Here is an 18,916-nt window from a genome sequence, read left to right on the forward strand (position 1 = left end):
CACTTTTAAGATATTTTCATGTAAATAGCACTTCAAATGCTTGACCCAACAAGCAAAACCTTCCCAAGTACTTAACTCTTATAAATATAATAAATTAAATGTACAGTGACTAAGTTCTCTGACATATTTCAGTATTTCTGCAGGCTTTCTAAGATCTTAAAATACATTTCAACTAAAATTTACAAGTCTAAAAATCTGTTAGGCATTTTAAGTTGGAAATGAAGGCCAGTGTTACATACTGTAATATGCCATGTATGTTCCAATACTACTTCAAATAGCAAATACTACAGTTTGTCCCAATGACTATAAAAAACTATTCCTGAACTTAACACTGAAGTATTGATGGCTATGGGAATTGTTTCCTAACCTTTTTGAAAATTTGTAATCGTTACATATTTCATCTAAAAACGGCAGCACTCTGTGAAGTTTTGTCGAAGGGAATGAGTGGTTTGGGCCCCAGCAGGCAGGCCAGTTCAGGGTGCTGGCATGAGGGACTCAAGCTTGGGGGAATTCAAGGGTGAATTAACTACTGTAGTAAATTCAATGATAAATGAGAATACCAACCTTGGATGGTTGCGGTGAGAATCAAGTAAAATAATGTACGGGAAAACCCTTGTCACATGTGAGTTCATGGCAGTTTTTTGGTAGAATTTTAACCTTTCATTCTTACTATTGATAGTATCCAATCTATCAGCATATTTATGAAGTTACATTTTTAAAAAAGCTTTAAATTTATTTAAATAAATTAACCCTTCTTAACATGAAGACACAGTTTCTAACCTTGACTAATCTCATAATTACTCAGGGAAGCAAACTCCTGGTTTCTTATAAGCCACTGGGCTTCATGATTACTTAAATCAATTGATGAGGGGGAAACCAGACCCTCTGTTTGAGCATATGTCCTCATCAGAACACAGGAATATTTTTTTCTGCTTTAAAAAAATATATCTGAGGGCTTCCCTGGTGGCGCAGTGGTCGAGAGCCAGCCTGCCAATGCAGCGGACATGGGTTCGTGCCCCAGTCCAGGAGGATCCCACATGCCGCGGAGCGGCTGGGCCCGTGAGCCATGGCCGCTGAGCCTGCGTGTCCGGAGCCTGTGCTCCGCAACGGGAGAGGCCACAACAGTGAGAGGCCCGTGTACCGAAAAAAAAAAAAAATACATATATATATATATATATATATCTATCTATCTCACAGAACTGAAATTTTAAGAGGAGACTGCAATTACAAAATCTTCCTTTAAGAATTCTTCTGGCCTGACATTTCCTTACAGATAATTAACTACTTAAGGAACTGGGGGAAGGTGGAAAAGGTCGCAAGTGTAAAATCAGTGTGCTAGGAATCAGTAACCAGTGACTATCCATCAGGAATTGAAACATCTCAGAAAGCCAAGAAGAAAATATGAATTTCTTTATAAAAAAATGTGAATTACATTGAACTTTTTTTTAAAAACACAAGTATTTTCCAAAACAAGCTACTCTGGCTTGGGGTTCTGAAACACAAAATGATGTTAAGAATAGAGGGGAAAAAAAAAAACCTAAACACAGATCAAATGGTTTTCAGAGGTAGGTAGCTTCAAAATAAGCTCCAAATATATCAATATGTACAAAAAACGCTGAAAGGCTATTATTAATCACGAGACATGGCAAATTTTATCATTCTGCTGACCTGAAGCAAGTTGAAAAGCTAGTAGAAAGGCGGCATATTTGGGGAAGAGGAAAAACATGGTCTGTAAGGCCTACCTGCAGACCTTGCTCTGAGAAGCACAGTCAAGATTACAGAAAGAAAAAGAACCATGGGCTGCTGAGCACAATTTTTAGTATTCAAATCTGCCTCATCACGCTCTCTGAATACAGGTCAAACTAGGGTCAATTATTCAGAGTTGGCCACTAATTTGCCACACTTGGAACAGATACAGCCCAATTACCAGCTAGGTGGAACACGTGGCCTGGGATAAGGGATGGCATCAAGGAGAGGGAGGTAAACTCGGCTGGGGCTTGGGAATCCCAAGTGCCCCGATTAGAGTGAAAAAAGAATTTATTTGTTGTTGCCATTTGTTTTGTTGTTGTTGTTTTTCCAGGATAGAAGGGAAAAGTAAAGCCCTGTTCCTTTGGCAGTATTCCTAGTTGAAACCCTCTCCAGAGTTCTGAATGCCTACTCAAATGCTGAAACAGAACTCTGCTGTAGTAAAATTAATATCGGGCTTCCCTGGTGGCGCAGGGGTTGAGAGTCCGCCTGCCAATGCAGGGGACACGGGTTCGTGCCCCGGTCTGGAAAGATCCCACATGCCGCGGAGCGGCTGGGCCCGTGAGCCATGGCCACTGAGCCTGCGCGTCCAGAGCCTGTGCTCCGCAACGGGAGAGGCCACAACAGTGAGAGGCCCGCATGCTGAAAAAAAAAAAAAAAAAAAAAAAAAAATTAATGTCAATTTGTCCAAGATGGACATACACTATGACCAAAACATCTTCCAGCTAAAGATGCCAGGAGATAATTCAAAATAGCACATGGAAAACCATGATTAAAAACAGGTTCTTATTTTCCAAGCACAGTTATTCCAGTCTCTTCAAAAAATTGCTTCTGTAAATAGTTTTTTTTAATGTATCAAACAGAGTCTCCTCCCAGTAGTCAACCGCATCAAATCTATTCCAAGTTAGGAGTTCTTATGTGTCCTGTTAAGCACACACTATGATTCAATCTTCTTGTTCTCTAGAAATCCATCAGATGTATTATGCTGCAACAAAGAAGTGCTTTCTTTCCTTGTCATGGTAGCAAAAAGCATATCCATCATCCCCAAGGTTTCTAGTAGTTCTCTTTGGTAATCAATCTCTTTTTCTACAAGTCCTTGAAGTAACAAAAACTTTTTATCAACTACAGGTGACTGACCAATCACAGGTAGATATATATCTAGAAAGAGAGAGAGGAAACACATTTACTAGAAACATCTTTCTAAACAATACATGAACAACAATATTTAGAAAAAGTACAAAAATATTAAATATAAAAGACATTGAAAAATCTGTACTTATTTTACAACTTATGTTTTACATAAAGTAAACAATCCATCTGAAAAACGTATTTCAAAAAGAAATAATTAAAGAAAGTACAGTGTTAAGGTTCTGACTTATTTTCATTTTCCCATTAAAAATTAGTCGTGGGGGCTTCCCTGGTGGCGCAGTGGTTGAGAGTCCACCTGCCGATGCAGGGTTCGTGGAGCGGCTGGACCCGTGAGCCACGGCCGCTGAGCCTGCATGTCCGGAGCCCGTGCTCCACAACGGCAGAGGCCACAACAGTGAGAGGGCTGCTTTTTATTATATTTTTCAGCACTAGAGATTTTTTTCTGTTCTTGAAAATACAGTTTGTTCTCTTTGAAAAAAAAAAAAAAAATTAGTCATGGTCATTGGAGGTATTTAAGGAAAAAACTTTTTAAATTATAATAACCCTGGTGCCAGCAACTGAAAGCCAATCCATTGTAAACATTTTACTCCCACTTTAAAATGCACTGATTTACTACTATTGTTTGTTTTCTCCATGAAGTCTTCACTGGAGAACTGATAAAGACGAGGTATATCAATCTATTTGATTTCATTATTTGACATCTCTACTTCTGCAAGTATGCTACAATTTTTCAGGTTTTAACAGCTACTTACCAATAATTATTTCAGCAGCATTAATCAAAACAGGGGCAAATCTTGGCTGGGACAGATTCCTACAAAGCAAAAATTCTGTTTACTGAAACCTGGAAACTTAAAGAAAAAAAATCCTTAAAATAGATTTACTAAACTGTTCTGTCAGTTCTTTACAAAGCTCAAACTAAAAGTAAATTTGGAGATAAAATTTCAGATGCAAAATACATGCGCTTCATAGACATAAAACATACCTTATCAAAAAATTAAGAACACGACTGATTTCCTTTTCATCTCGACCTGCAAGGGCATTTGCAAGGACTCCTCTTCGGTTTAGCTCCTTTATGATGGAAACTGTAATCTCAGGCGTCTTTATTGCACAACTGGGCTAGAAAATTTTTCAGAGTCAACATGAGCAGACAAGACAGTACAAGAAAAAAATCATAGTCTTGGAACTCACTAACAATTACCAAATTTAAACAGGTTTTTTTCTTCCCAGTTTTGAGTCATGGTAATGACAAGGCAAGAAACAAAATGATTCTTTTAAAAATAAGCTCCTTATAGATACATCAATTGTAACAAATGCACCACTCTGGTGGGGATGTTGATAAGGGGGGAGGCTATACATGTGTGGGGCAGGTAGTATATGGGAAATCTCTGTACCTTCCCCTCAACTGTGCTGTGAACCTAGAACTGCTCTAAAAAAAAGTCTTAATAAAAAATTCACACACAATCTGTAGTGAGGTGGATGGACCCAGAGTCTGTCATACAGAGTGAAGAAAGTCAGAAAGAGAAAAACAAATACCGTATGCTAACACCTATATATGGAATCTAAAAAAAGATAGTTCTGAAGAACCTAGGGGCAGGATAGGAATAAAGACGCAGACACAGAGAATGGACTTGAGGACACGGGTAGGGGGAAGGGTAAGCTGGGACAAAGTGAGAGAGTGGCATGGACATATATACACTACCAAATGTAAAACAGATAGCTAGTGGGAAGCAACCGCATAGCATAGGGAGATCAGCTCGGTGCTTTGTGACCACCTAGAGGGGTGGGATAGGGAGGGTGGGAGGGAGGGAGACACAAGAGGGAGGAGATACGGGGATATATGTATATGTATAGCTGATTCACTTTGTTATAAAGCAGAAACTAACACACCATTGTAAAGCAATTATACTCCAATAAGGATGTTAAAAAAATAAATTAATAAAATAAAATAAAATAAAATTGATCACCATCCAGCCCTTATTAAAACTCAGTTGACACAACTGGTATTTGAGAGAAGAAATCTATGGACCAAGTTAACCATCACTGCTCTAAATTGGTTTTTAGCTATATTCTATTATAAGTGAATTCTTACTTGAATTGTATTTGGTTACCTATTTGTTGAAATGACACTACAGAAGTTGTGGGTATTTATTATTATGTCTTTGGCTTTTACAGAGGGTTAATACATAATCCTATGCTTGAGAATATTTCTGCATCTTCTAATGACATAAAGACTATCACATGATTCCTATATTTTTCTTCGTGTTCCAACTAAAAATAACTCATGATAAATTTCTCTGTACTATAGTGTGAAAAAAAACGTTGTGTATTTTTTCTAAAATATAGATATATATGTTTCATTTATCTGATAATAGCAATTATGAAATTCAATCCATTATCCTTTTTACCTTGCTTCTAGGAAACTGGAATATACATTTATATTCAACTCTAGTATATATTCATAGCCTAAGTTTCTGCATCTTTCTATAGTATGGGTATTCATATTCAATATGATTTTAGCAACCTATTTATATGTGTGTGTCACAAATTACATCCACTTTTTTGAAGTAGAAAGAATATAAATAAAATTTAAAAACACACACACACACACACACACACACACACACACACACACACATTCCTCATTCACCTCAAGGACTCTGTCAAGTGCCTTAGAGATCCGGAAGTTTTTCAGATCCCTGTCATACAATTCTAGGTGTTTCTTTGATGGTCTGTTGATCAAAATGTCATCCTGCATTGAAAAGTAAATTTACAGAGAAAAATCAAATATCCTTTTAGAGCTTCATTCAAAATAAACTTCTTCGTAGTGGTATTTTTTCATAGTTCTGTGGTGTCCTTGAACTGTATCATAAAAAATGGTCATATGCCCATATTGTCGATTAAATGAAAATGGAATAATCTGCCACATCACTGTGTTCTTAGTGTCCTATGACTTTTACTTACGATACATACACGATACCTCCGTTCTGGGCAAACATTACTCACTGCAATTCTCTTTACATAGCAAGCAGTGATTCAGCAGAAAGAGAAAACAAGAATCAGAGAAACTGCCATCTAGTCCCAGTAAAGAAATCCTGGATCAACACAACTTCCTTATATCTCCATCTTCTCCATCTTCAGATGCCAAATGGAGATATTATTGGCTCTACTCTTTTTCAGGGTTGTTTACAAGATCAAATCAGATAGCATGGGAAAGACACTGTTCTGAGCACCACAGCATTGTTATGATTCAGGGCATTAAGAAGTACAGTTCTTACTTCCCATTACTTATTAATTTAATGTCCCCAATCTAGCAATGTGGAGATAAATGAGGTAGAGAAAAGCAAAATGAAGCTAAATGCCATGTGAACTACACTTTCCAGTAATGCGCAGGGATGAGGTTGGATACTCTAACAAATTTCACCTTTAAAACAAATTACACAAAATATATAAATACCTGTTGTTTCATATAATTTTTTCCTTTAATAAAAGTGCGATATGCAGGCCTTCTTCTCCTGGGAAGAGAATCCTTCTTTGCTTCAGATTTCCGATGTTTAACACTCAGTATTCCATTGGTCATTCCTACAACTATTGCCTCATCTTCATGCTAACAGCAATTAGAAAAATAAGTTAGTATATTCCTAACTCATAATTCATCTTACTTTTTCTTCAAAATACCATCTATAATGTGTTTGCCACTTATCCATACTTTCAACAAGAGTTCCATTCAGATACAGATACTCCAACAAAAAGTTAGAATAAAATCATTTTTTTCCTCCAAGATACTATTATATTGACAGCACTTTTAATTATACTTGGAAATTATCACTGGCAGTTTGTATAATAATACAGTTAATGACATCTTAAGAAACTTCCAAAATAATTTTTTTCCCACATCCTCTTCCTAGAAACAGAATGATGTGGTAGCATGACTTTCCACAATCTTGTCAAGAAAATATTTTATAATAACTTTTCCCCTCCCAATTTCTATATAATGTATTCAAATCTATTCCTCCTCAATGGCTCATGAAACTTGACAATGAACATTCCAGAAGGAGCAGTTAACAAAGAAAAGGAGACATCATTTCATTGTGTTGCCCCCTATTCTCCTTTTTTTTTTTGCTCAGAGAGCCAACTTGACTTTCTGGAGTATTTAACCCTTGGGGTAAATATACTGAAGAGAGATTTATCTGCTTTCCAGGTCCTGTCCTTAGTGTTAACAATGCCTACAATAGTGTAGTTAGTTTCAAGCTATGCAGTGAGTGGGACCTAAATCTGAATTCATGCCTAGTTACTGAGACAAGTTACATGTTCTAGCAATTATCTAATGGGGTGAGAAGAAAATAATACTTGTACAAAGATAAACCCTAATATTCCATTTTAGTTTCATTTAACAGGCAAGGTTAGTGAAAGCTTTAAAAAGAGCTAAAAGTACTTACTGCAAGTGCAAGACTCAAAATTGAAGCTGCATAATCAAAACTGTGGACTACTTTATAGGAACTTGTGCTATATACTTTCACCTTCCTAATGAAAAAGAAAGCTTTGTCACAAATCATCTTGGAAATGAGCATAAAAGGTAAAATTTCTGTTTTTTGAAACTCAATATATGAATATTAAAACTTATACAACAATGAAGAAAAACAATTAATAATATTAGTTACAAACTAATTCATCACTGGATCTCTTTTAAAAATGAACTGTTTATTGTTATGCTTGCATAAAGACTTCAACCAGCCACCAGAAGGATAGACCACTGTCTCCTGAAAATGAAACTTCAAAGTAAAGAAAAAGCAACATGAATGTTCATTGGAAAGAGCAGGGTTTCTCAGCTTCATTCAGCATTATCGACATTTCGGGCAGGATAATTCTTTGAAATGGTGGCTGTTCTGTGCACCACAAGATGTTTAGCAGCATCCTTGGCCTCTACTCACTGCATACCAACAGCACTACACCCCCAAGTTGTGACAACAACCAAAAATGTCCGCAGATAGTGCCAAATAGCCCGCTGGAGGACAAAAATCACTCTGGGTTGAGAACTACTATGAATAGAGACAACTTACACCTAGCTTTTGAGGGACACATCTAAAAATCAAGTCCCAAATTGCCTAGTAACACCATTGCAGAGAATCTGCTATATATTTACATAGTAAGTTCCTCTGTATTAGAAATATTTTCTAGCTTTTAAAATATGTATACTTTTTAATAAACATACTGAAAAACCAAGGCTTTCCATATCAGTGAAAAAGGGAAATATGGAAATAAAATGACCAACAATAGATAAATATAAGTAAATTCTAGAACTGGGCCATCATTCTAGCCACATGTGGCTAATGAGCACTTAAAATGTGGTCAGTGAAAAAGAAGGGAATTTTTAATTTTACTTAATTTTAATCAACTTAAATTTTAAAACTGAGGCAGTATAAAATATTTTCCTGTTAAACACAAGTATATTTATTTCACTTTAACTGTAAAGTATTACTACTGTAATAGTTTCACTTTAACTGTAAAGTATTCACTTTAACTGTAAAGTATTACTACTACTTAAGGGCATGTATTCGATGCTGAACTTGCTTCTAGTCTATCATTAATAATTTTTACATTGAATACATACTGAAATAATATTTTAGAGTAAATAACTTATTAAATTAATTTTACCTAGTACCTTTTAGCTTTTAAACATGACTGGTAAAACACTTAAAATTAAATATGTAGCTCACATTATATTTCTATTGTACAGCACCGTTCTAGAACATTAATTAATGAAACACTAATACCTACTGAAAATAGTAATATTTAGAAATATGTATTTCTATACATTAATGTATAGAAATTTTTACATGAAGTTTTAAATTTTAAGGAATACAAGCTAGAATGTATATACACATATTCATTATAAATATTTCAAAATATACAAACATACAATGATTTTAAAAGAAAACTACAGAATAATAGAAATTATTTTAAAAGATTAACGTTCACATGGTTCAATAAAATTCCTCAAGTATATAAATCAATAAATTACCTCAAGGGAGAAAATAAGTTTGCTATATGTAAATGAAATGTCAAAACTATTTTCAACTCAATAGATTTTTTTTCATGGAAATCATTTGGTAGAATATTTATTCTATCACAAATACTGCAGAAATAACTCATTTCCTCAAGCAGTAAACATGTGTACATTAAGAATGATCCAGAAAGAAAATTAAAATGCTAACCTATCCAGTGAGCCAGAAAGTAACCTCTGTCCAGAGCTGCTCAGACATAAGCACGTCACAGTTTTATGATGATTTTTCAAAGACACTAGCAACTGTCCTCCTTTTAGCATGTCCCAGACTTTAACATAACGACCTCCTATAAAAAGAAATAATCATTAGTTTGATTATGAAAGGATCTGAAAAGCACTCTTCACTGGACACTCCACAGCATGGAGTGGAGGGATTCCAGAGCCAGACTGCCTGGTTTCAGTGCCGGGTCTACTATTTACTGGGTACGTGGCTGACAATAATTACAGTTCCTACCTCACAAAAACCTGTTATGATGATTAAATAATTTCATATTTGTAAAGTACACAGAACTGCCTGGCAAAATGAGAAGTTAATCAAGAAAGATTTTATTTTAACAAGATTAAAATAAAATAATTCTACAAAAGGAATTCTGTATAACCATGGAAAAGAATAACATAGATTTCATTTCCTAAAAATTCTGTGAATCCCAACAAAACTGAAAAACCCTATAACTTTTACTCTAAGAATTGGAAGCATCTTTAAAGGCAATTTAATCCAGGGGTTTAAAAAGAATTTTTTTATTATGGCGTCTTTTCTTTCAATGAAATATTAAGCAAAAGTCTAGTAGGTAAAATGGAAAAAGAGGCTGGAGGGCTGGGGGTGGGAGGGGATGAAGTTCTTACTTATCCTGACTATGTAGAAGCGCCTGGAACCCAACTTGCAGTCCCTGTCTCCCTACATGTAGCAGCTCATGAGAGAGATCACAGTTTGAAACCACTGATCTGGCCCAACCTCTCATTTTCAAGGTCTATATTGGTTAAAGGATTGCCCAAGGCCACACAATTAGCTACTGACACGACGGAGATTAGCATACAGGCATCCACTCTCCCTGTTCAACTTGTATGTACTTCCATTTCTCAAAATAACAGCAAGAAAAATAGGTAACTCTGACAATATTATCAACTTACTTTGAAATCAAATAGGTACTGGGGAAAAGAGTATAAAACAGGATAACTTCTATTTGGATTTTAGAATTAAGCAAAAAACAAAACAAAACAAAGCTACACACTACCTACGTATTCTTCTAATGTCAACACATTAATTTTGACTTAACAAATGGAAAAAGACAATTTACTTCTTCCATTATAATTTTTTAAATGCACCTCAGTTCCAACTTGATAAAAAATGTATCAAGGCCCCTTTGACTCCACGTTATCTTCTCCTCCAGCACTATCAGCTATTTGCTGGGTAAGGCCACTTCAATCAAGAGTCACATAAAAAGGGATAAGCCTGATTCTAGATCTGAAAGAACCTGTGTTTTCAAAAGCTGCCGCAGATCTCTTACGTAAGAACAACAGCAGGAGTACGACCTGGATTTTTAGATTAAGTACACAATGAAGGCTCTCAAGTTCTGAGATTTCAGATCTGCCACTTACCACTTTGTCTTGGACAAATTACTTAAAACTTTTATTTATTTTCTTTTGCAAAATAGAGGGAAAACTATCTTGTAGGCTCACCTAGGGGATTGGAGGTAATACGTTTATAATAGCATAGTGCCTGGCTCATATTAGCTACTCAATAAATGAAAATTGCTTGCCTGTGCCACTTATCAACTGTCTGAGCAAAAACTGAGACATGCATTTCAAGTGCACACTGATAAATTATAAAGAGTAACTAATAAAGAAATATCTGACTCAAGACAAACAATATTGGTGAAAGCAATTTTTAAAAGAAATACCTGCTGATACCAGAAGACCTCCAGAGGGAAAAAGCAGGACACTCTCCACTGGCTGCCCATGATCAACAGAGATAACACTCTGGTTTGTTCGTGCATCAAACATCTTCACAGTGTGATCATATGACCCTAAAATGTCAATTTTTGTACTATGTGAGTTTCACTACTCAAAATAACAAAAATTATACGTGTGTGTGTGCATAATCAAACATAAACTTTAAAGGAAGAAGAAACATAGATGAAATTTTAAAAAGACATATGTATACTCATGAAGACACAGTACTTCCAAACCCTCTGGTACCACTGACTATTTCTGAAGCACTAACCTACACCGAATCTTAAATGATTCCTATCTTCAGACTACTGTCACTACTGAGTCACCTGGGAATCTTTGCACAGGCACCCATTAAGACTGAACTGCACTATCTCTGTTTCTTGGCTGCTGGAGAACCTGTGAAAACCAGAGTACAGATGTTTCCAAACACATCTGGAGGATGATAAGAACAATCCCCAGGGACTTCCCTGGTGGCGCAGTGGTTAGGGGAAATGGGTTCAACCCCTGGTCTGGGAAGATCCCACATGCCATGGAGCAACTAAGCCCATGCACCACGACTACTGTGCCTGCACTCTAGAGCCCACAAGCCACTACTGAGCCTGTGTGCCACAAGTACTGAAGCCCACATGCCTAGTGCCTGTGCTCTGCAACCATAGAGGCCACCGCAGTGAGAAACCCGCACACCGCAATGAAGGGTAGCCCCCACTCGCCGCAACTAGAGAAAGCTGGCCCACAGCAAAGAAGACACAACGCAGCCATAAAACAAAACAAAAAAAAACCTTGCCTTAAGTCTGAGCAATAAACTTAAAATAAAAAAGCTTACTTCATTAAAAAAAAAAATCCCCAGAAGAAAAAGAAAATAAAACAATTGGATAAACAGAGACATATTTTTTTATAAAACTTTTTAAAACTCCTTTATCCCAGGGTAAGCTGGGACGAAATAAGAGTAGCATGGACATATATACACTACCAAATGTAAAATAGATAGCTAGTGGGAAGCAGCTGCATAGCATAGGGAGATCAGCTCCGTGTTTTGTGTCCACCTAGAGGGGTGGGATAGGGAGGGTGGCAGGGAGACGCAAGAGGGAGGAGAAATGGGAATATATGAATATGTATAGCTGATTCACTTTGTTATACAGCAGAAGCTAACACACCATTATAAAGCAATTATACTCCCATAAAGATGTTTAAAAAACAAAAAACAAAACTCCTCCACCTCAAAAGAGTCCCAAAGCAATATTAAAGTATATCAATAAAATTACCAACTTCAGGAGGGAAGAAAAAGATTTCACCAACCTGTTACAAAGAGATCTGGGTTCAGTTTGCTAGCACATCCACACCTCACATAATCAGAATGTTCTTTGAATGTCAGAATTTCTTTGGAGTTTGGAATATCCCATAATTTAACTGTATAATCATCAGCCCCAGAGACCACATGATATTTGTCAGCTGTAAAATCTACTGTATGAACTGCTCTGAAAGATCAAGGATCAGCATATTAAAAAGCAAGGAAAAATTATTTCTGGCACCTTCTGACATCAAACACCCTTCTTCCCAAAATAACGAAAAAAAAAGCAGCTCAGTTTCAGTAATTGTAGGGAGAAATCATGAGAGAATAAGAAAATCTTTAAAACAGGTATTTGTCCCCAAGCCAATTTAAAATTTATATACCCCTAGTACTATGAAGTTAATAAGAATATTAAACAGTAGCCTTAAAATTATATTTTCTAATAAGTTAACATTTCTACTTAGCACGTCAACAGAAAGTAAATGTTCTAAATGTTGGCACAAAGGTACTTTAATCTTAAAAATTTCAAAATGGGTAGTTCTTAAAAAATTCTAAGGACACTTGTCACTAAGTAGGATCATATTAAGTGAACTTGTTATATTTAAAATGTTTCACTGATGGACTAAGACTATCCTGATAATATAAAAAACACTTTTGAGATTTAAAATCAACAGCAAATTTCAGTGACAACATTGGTAATCCTGAAAGATATAAAACTGTCCCTAGCCATTTAATTTATAAAGGGGCAAAACACCAAATCCAAGTAGAAAAAAATCCAACTTGATTTCAAAATAACAACCTCTAATATAGTCCAAGCCTTTAGAGTTCTCATTAAAAGTTGTGAGGTTGCCTTTAGATCAGCAGTTTATAACCTCAACGGCGTCACAGAACTCACTGAGAAGTTAACGAAAGCTACAGGACATCTCCATAGATAACCACACATTTCCTAAAATGTCACATACAATTCTAGGAAATTCATGAGCCCCATCAAACTGGACCATAGGACTGAACCAAGTTAAGCACTGTCTTAGAACAACCAGAAAATAAAGTCCGTGCCGGTACATAATCTTCACAGAACTCTGTTTTTTTCAAAGCCTGTAAAACCAGTAGAGCTTACAATAATACAAAACAAAAACACATAAAAACCAACTATCTGTAACTGTATGGTGACAGATGTTAACTCAATTTATCGTGATCGTTTCACAATATATACATATAGTGAATCATTATGCTGTACCCCTGAAACTAATATAACGTATGTTAATTATAGCTCAATAAAAAAAAATTAAAACAAAACAACTGTCTCTTACTTAGTATGGCCTTCAAACTGCCTGAGGGGAGCCCTGCCACTTATATCAAAAAGCTGAATGCCACCATCTTCACTGCCAGCCACAAGCAGTCTACCATCCTGCCGAAAAGTAGCACAGTATGCTGTGTCTTTAAATCGTGAAAAGGTTTTTATAGGTTCTTGGGAGTATCGGCCATAAATGTGAATCTACAAGAAGATAAAAAACACAGTATTAAAAAAAAAAAACACAAACACAGTATTTTACTAGATGGCTCAAGACCAGTAGTAAATATAAACTACATAAAAGAAAAACAAAAATTATATTTACCCTTGAAGAAGCTGTGACAGCATAATTATACGGAGGCTGTGGAGAAAAGTCTACTTTTGACACTGCACCAAACTCCTTGATCTGAACAGGGGTCTTAATGAAAAATAATAGTGTATTAACAAAGTTACAACTGGTAAGACATATTTAAGCATATAATTTCTTATTGACAATTTCTTTTTGTTCTTAGTAACTAGGTTGTATTTAATAGAGAAGTATGAAGAAAGCAAAAAAGATCCAAATCCCATCATCCAGACAATCTCTGTGGCCATTAAAGCAAATAAATATATGGTTGAAAAGCCACACCCCACTTTTTCTCTTTAGCTGTGAAGTTTTCTGTGATTATTACCAGGAAAAAGTTATGCCTAAACCAGCACATATTTAACCATGTATTTTTTAACTGGCACAAAGATCATACCACACAGGCTGTTCTGCACCTTGCCTTTTTTTCACTTATTAGCACCTTAGCTAATAACTTTGCATAAGAGCAACAGCTTTATCATCCATTATAAGATTCATCATAATTTAATTTACCAGTTCACTACTAACAAACAGGTTTTTCTGAGATTTTTTTTTAATAAATTTATTTATTTTTGGCTGCGTTGGGTCTTTGTTGCTGCGTGCGGGCTTTCTCTAGTTGCGGCGAGCAGGGGCTACTCTTCGTTGCGGTGTGTGGGCTTCTCATTGCGGTGGCCTCTCTTGTTGCGGAGCATGGGCTCTAGGTGTGCGGGCTTCAATAGTTGTGGCTCACGGGCTCTAGAGCATAGCCTCAGTAGTTGTAGCGCACGGGCTTAGCTGCTCCGCGGCATGTGGGATCTTCCCGGACCAGGGCTCGAACCCATGTGCCCTGCATTGGCAGGCGGATTTTTAACCACTGTGCCACCAGGGAAGTCCCTGAGATTTCTAATACTACAAGTAACACTTCAATGAACATCTTTCTACATAAAGATAACATACTTTACACACAAATTCTGGAGAGTATATTCATTGAGTAAGTTCCAAGCTGTGGAACTTACAAGACCAAAAGGTATTTTTATCATAATAGATAATGCCAGAATTGCCCTCCAGAAAGTCTGCACCAATTTCCCTCCCTCAAGTAGCAACGATGATCAAAATTTTTCATTTGTGCCGATATAAGATGAAAAAGTATCCAAATTATTATCCAATAATTTTATTATCCAATAAATTATCTAAAATCCAATTATTGTTTTAATTTGCACTTCTTCAATTATGAGTGAAGCTGAAGCTCTTTTAATATATTTATTGGCCACTTAAACTTCTTTTTCTATAACCTTCCCAATCCCAATCTTTTCCCATTTTTCTGTTTAGTTGTTCAGCTTTTTTAAAAAAATCATTTGTTAGCCTTTACATTTAGTCTAGAAGAATTAATTTTGCATCACTTCCTCCTTAGATTAAGAAAAATGAAAAAAAAACCCTTCTTTCATGAGATTCAAATTCTAAAATTTATTTAATTCATTTGGCATTGATTAATCATCCATTCTGTGCTAGATAACTTCTATGATTAAACTGATTAAGGAATATGGATTTTTATTTTTATATAACTCTAAGAAAAAAATATCAGATATCAAATTTTCCACCCAAACTATAAGCTGCTGATAGATTATTTTTAGTTATTAGTTCTCTATTAGCATATCCAAAGTATAAAATATGCTGAAGAAATTGACATAAATGTAAAACACCTCCCTCCCTTAATTTTGTCTATACTTACCTTATAGTTGTTCCAGTACAGTGTATCTTGGGTGATTTTTTCACCAAGTACAGGATATGCCTGGATCGCTACAGGCTTATAACCAGCCATACTTTCATAGAATTCCACTGTTATCCAAGGGTAAATAGTTTGAAATTGGTGTTAGAAATAAAGCGACTCTGCCTCACGTCTGAAAAAGAAAACATTTTATAAACACATTATTATTCATAAACCTGTATATAGTTATGATTTTCACTCTGCATCTTTTCAGAAAGCTGTGTGGTAGCTTATAGATTAGTGATCAGTAACCACTTAATTTCAATACAGAAGGGACAATCTAAAGGAAGCAGGAAGAATACAGATAGGGCTACCATAGTGTACTATCTACTCAGCTATAGGCAGAGGCTATACACAAATGTTCCCACACCTAACTGACCAATTTACAACACCTGGGAATAAACCTGGTTCGGCCACCCAGTAGCCAAAGCATTTAGAAACACACTGGCTTAGAATGTTCACTTACTGACAACAGAAAATGTTAAGGTGAAACTGCAAATACAAATGTTCCCTGAAATTAACCTAAAATGACATTTAATCTATAAGAACATAATCTAGGGAACTGACTTCCTGAAAGCCTAAAATTGCCAAGAAGAAAAGAAAACAAAGCTAATATTCTAATGCAGAAGATTAAAATTAAATTTAAAAGCTTAAAATAAAAATCTAATATTCTGATGTAGAAGCTTAAAATTAAGTTAATTTTAAAATGTTTAAACAGTAAGAAAGAAAACAAGAATAAAGCAATTCTGAAATTAAATTCTAAATTAAAGTGACACAATAAAAATTAATTAAAACTTTAACTGACATGTAATTAGGCCGAAATGTCTTTCCAGAACCATTCAGTTGCCAACAGAGATTCAATTATATCAGAGGAATGATTCAGTGGTGCAACTCATCTTTCCCAAAAGCCTGAAAACACCGTATTAGTAACACCAAAATAAACAGGTGTGACATATTTTAAAGGCTTTGATGAAACACGGCAATCAATGATTTTAAAAGTTTTCTGTTCACTGAAGTACCTATAATGTGTAGGACACACTGTTTTAGGCACTGGGGTGCAATGGTGAGTGAAACAGACATGGTCAGTGCCTTCATGTACTCCAATATTCCTCATTTCAGCTGGTAACTGGCATCTGGAATCAGCCTTGACTTGTCCTTCCTTCTCACTTCTAACATCCAAATAGTTAACAAGAGCTCATTTTACCTCCGAAATCTTTCTAAACTCCATCATGTCCACTCCACCTAGTTCCACTGCTCTAATTCACATCTTCTCATCTAAAGGTCTCCCTGACTCCCTTACCTACCTTCCAAATAGCCACCAGAGTTACCTAACTACCATGTAAATCTGGCTTTTGCTACAAAGCCCAACACTGCCCAGAAAAGAAGGTGCAAGCTCCTTTACATGGCATGTAAGGCCCTCTGTGATCTTGCCCTTGCTTACCTTTCCAGCTTCCCTCGTTATTCCCTTAACACACCATGCTCTTTCTTGTCTCAATGTTGTTCTTCATTTGTCCTCTCTGGCAGGAATGACCTCTTTCTACCTACCTCCTATTTATCATTTAAAGTTCAACTCAAGGATCACATCCTCCAAGAAACCTCTCACCTCCTAAGCTGGGTCAGGGGGGCTTGTCTTCTATAATCCTACATGACTCTGTATTTCTGCCAATGCACATAATCACACTGCATTTGTAATGACCTCTTTTTCCATTGAATTGAACATTTCATATCTGAAAGATTAAAAACAAGTGCTCAAAGAATGTTTGTGGAAGGAAAGGAAGCACTGTGCTGGGTTATATGGGAAACAAAATTAAAGTCACAGGTGGTATCTATTGTATGAACACTGCTATAGAGCACAAGTCCATTAAGTTTTTCTGTAAAAGGACAAATAATAAATATTTTAGGCTTCACAGGCCAACAGGCAAAATGGAGGATATTATGTAGTTATTTATATAGCATGAAAGAAAAACGTCCCAATTTTTTACTAAGGAAACCGCCCCAAATAATAAGTTCAATATTTTGTTTATGAATGAAAGGAATGGGACTTTTTGGAGGAGGGGGAAAACATTTCACTTACTCTGGTTCAAAGTTAGTGTTTCCTATCATCAAATAGATTGCAAATATTCATCTATAAAAATCATTCTTGGCTCACTGAATACCCCAAAACAGACACTGGGCCAGATCTAGCCTGTGGGCCTTCGCCCCTTACTACCACAGAGCTGACCCTTGAACAACACGGGTTTGAACCGCGTGGGTCTGCTTAGAGGCAGATTTTTTTCAATAAATACTACAGTACTACAGAATTCCCGGTTTTTTGAATGCACAAGCAGAACCCAACATGTGGAGGAACCTGGATAAAGAGGAACCGCGCCTATGGAGGGCCCACTGTAAGTTATCCTTCAGGGTAAGGTTGGGGCCCCTAAATCTCCCCCTCCCCCGCAGTGTTCACGGGTCAGCTGTATAGGCAAAGGAGTACATAACTCTGCCTTGAAAGAAATCGTTTAAAGCTTTAGAAGGAAAAAGCGAGGCACAGGAACAGTGGTTTGCCAGATTAAAGTGAGGAACAGCATTAGAGGCAGGGGAGGGTAAGCAAGACAGACAGAGCAAAGGCACGGATGCAAGTGATGTGAAAATGAATAGGAAGAAAATGATCTGGGAGAGGTTAGAGGCTGAGAAACTAGAACTAAATGAAAAACAGGTACTACTACATCACAACGCAGAATACCAAATGTATGCTATAAGTAACGTACAGAACACGGAGCGCTCAGAAGCGATTTTTAACTGTAACCGGGCGGCTGCCAGAAAGATTCAAAGTGTGCAATTCAGCTGGGCCTTTAAGTTTAACATTAAAACGAATTAACCATTTAACGTGGGTGGGCACTGCAAACTGCGGGAACCTCACAAGCAAAGACAGAGATGGAAATCAGCCTAAAGGGGTGTGGCTTACTCCGGGGACTAATGACGGTGGACAGTAGGTGTGGACGTGACGTGACTGTAGAGGAGGAAAATCTAGGTCGAAGCTAAATTGCGGGGATCCTGAGAGGCTGGTTAAGGAGTTTAGCTATTCCGCGGAGACTGGGAAACCCCAGAGGAGCATGCTAGATACTAAGGAAGGCCCGATGTGAGTCTGGGCCACCCCCATTGGGAGCCCCCTTCACCTACCTCCGATGGGCCCGGAGGGTCCGCCGAGACTCCCCGGCCTCAAGGAGAAGTTCTTGGACTCCGCCAGCCCCCTCCCCGGACTGTGCGGTAGAACATGCGGAAGGTCACGCGGATCCTGGAAGGAGCTGCCGAAACACGCCACGAACAGAACGGCGAGACGTGTCGCACGAAGGTGACGTGATGGC

At 36.8% G+C, this 18,916-nt stretch overlaps 1 protein-coding gene across 2 annotated transcripts; it reads right to left on the reverse strand.

The window, feature by feature from the left end:
- Window positions 1–2,258: 2,258 nt before the first annotated feature.
- Window positions 2,259–18,885, reverse strand: UTP15 (UTP15 small subunit processome component). Of its 2 annotated transcripts, XM_082837365.1 has the most exons (14): window positions 18,732–18,885; window positions 17,176–17,299; window positions 15,537–15,705; window positions 13,811–13,903; window positions 13,505–13,689; window positions 12,203–12,381; window positions 10,855–10,980; window positions 9,108–9,243; window positions 7,332–7,416; window positions 6,350–6,499; window positions 5,543–5,644; window positions 3,878–4,011; window positions 3,648–3,706; window positions 2,259–2,904 (listed from the first exon to the last, which is right to left on the reverse strand). In XM_082837365.1, exons 3-14 carry the CDS (start codon window positions 15,624–15,626, stop codon window positions 2,684–2,686), a joined length of 1,560 nt encoding a protein of 519 aa, XP_082693491.1. In that variant the 5' UTR covers window positions 15,627–15,705; window positions 17,176–17,299; window positions 18,732–18,885; the 3' UTR covers window positions 2,259–2,683. The 2 variants fall into 2 exon arrangements, with proteins under 2 accessions (XP_082693491.1, XP_082693490.1); XM_082837364.1 differs by lacking the exon at window positions 17,176–17,299.
- Between the last annotated feature and the right edge of the window lie 31 nt (window positions 18,886–18,916).

The sequence above is a fragment of the Leucopleurus acutus genome (assembly GCF_964270905.1).
Source record: "Leucopleurus acutus genome assembly, chromosome: 3".
Classification (NCBI taxonomy): domain Eukaryota; kingdom Metazoa; phylum Chordata; class Mammalia; order Artiodactyla; family Delphinidae; genus Leucopleurus; species Leucopleurus acutus.

Bases quoted from the DNA above. Each gene is read 5' to 3' on its own strand.
- UTP15 (XM_082837364.1), bottom strand. From the start codon at position 15,626: ATGGCTGGTTATAAGCCTGTAGCGATCCAGGCATATCCTGTACTTGGT. The intron at 13,690-13,810 runs GTAAATATAATT...ATCTTCTTGTAG, and splicing joins CTGTCACAGCTTCTTCAAGG to ATTCACATTTATGGCCGATA. The intron at 2,905-3,647 runs GTAAGTAGCTGT...CTCTCTTTCTAG, and splicing joins TGCTGCTGAAATAATTATTG to ATATATATCTACCTGTGATT.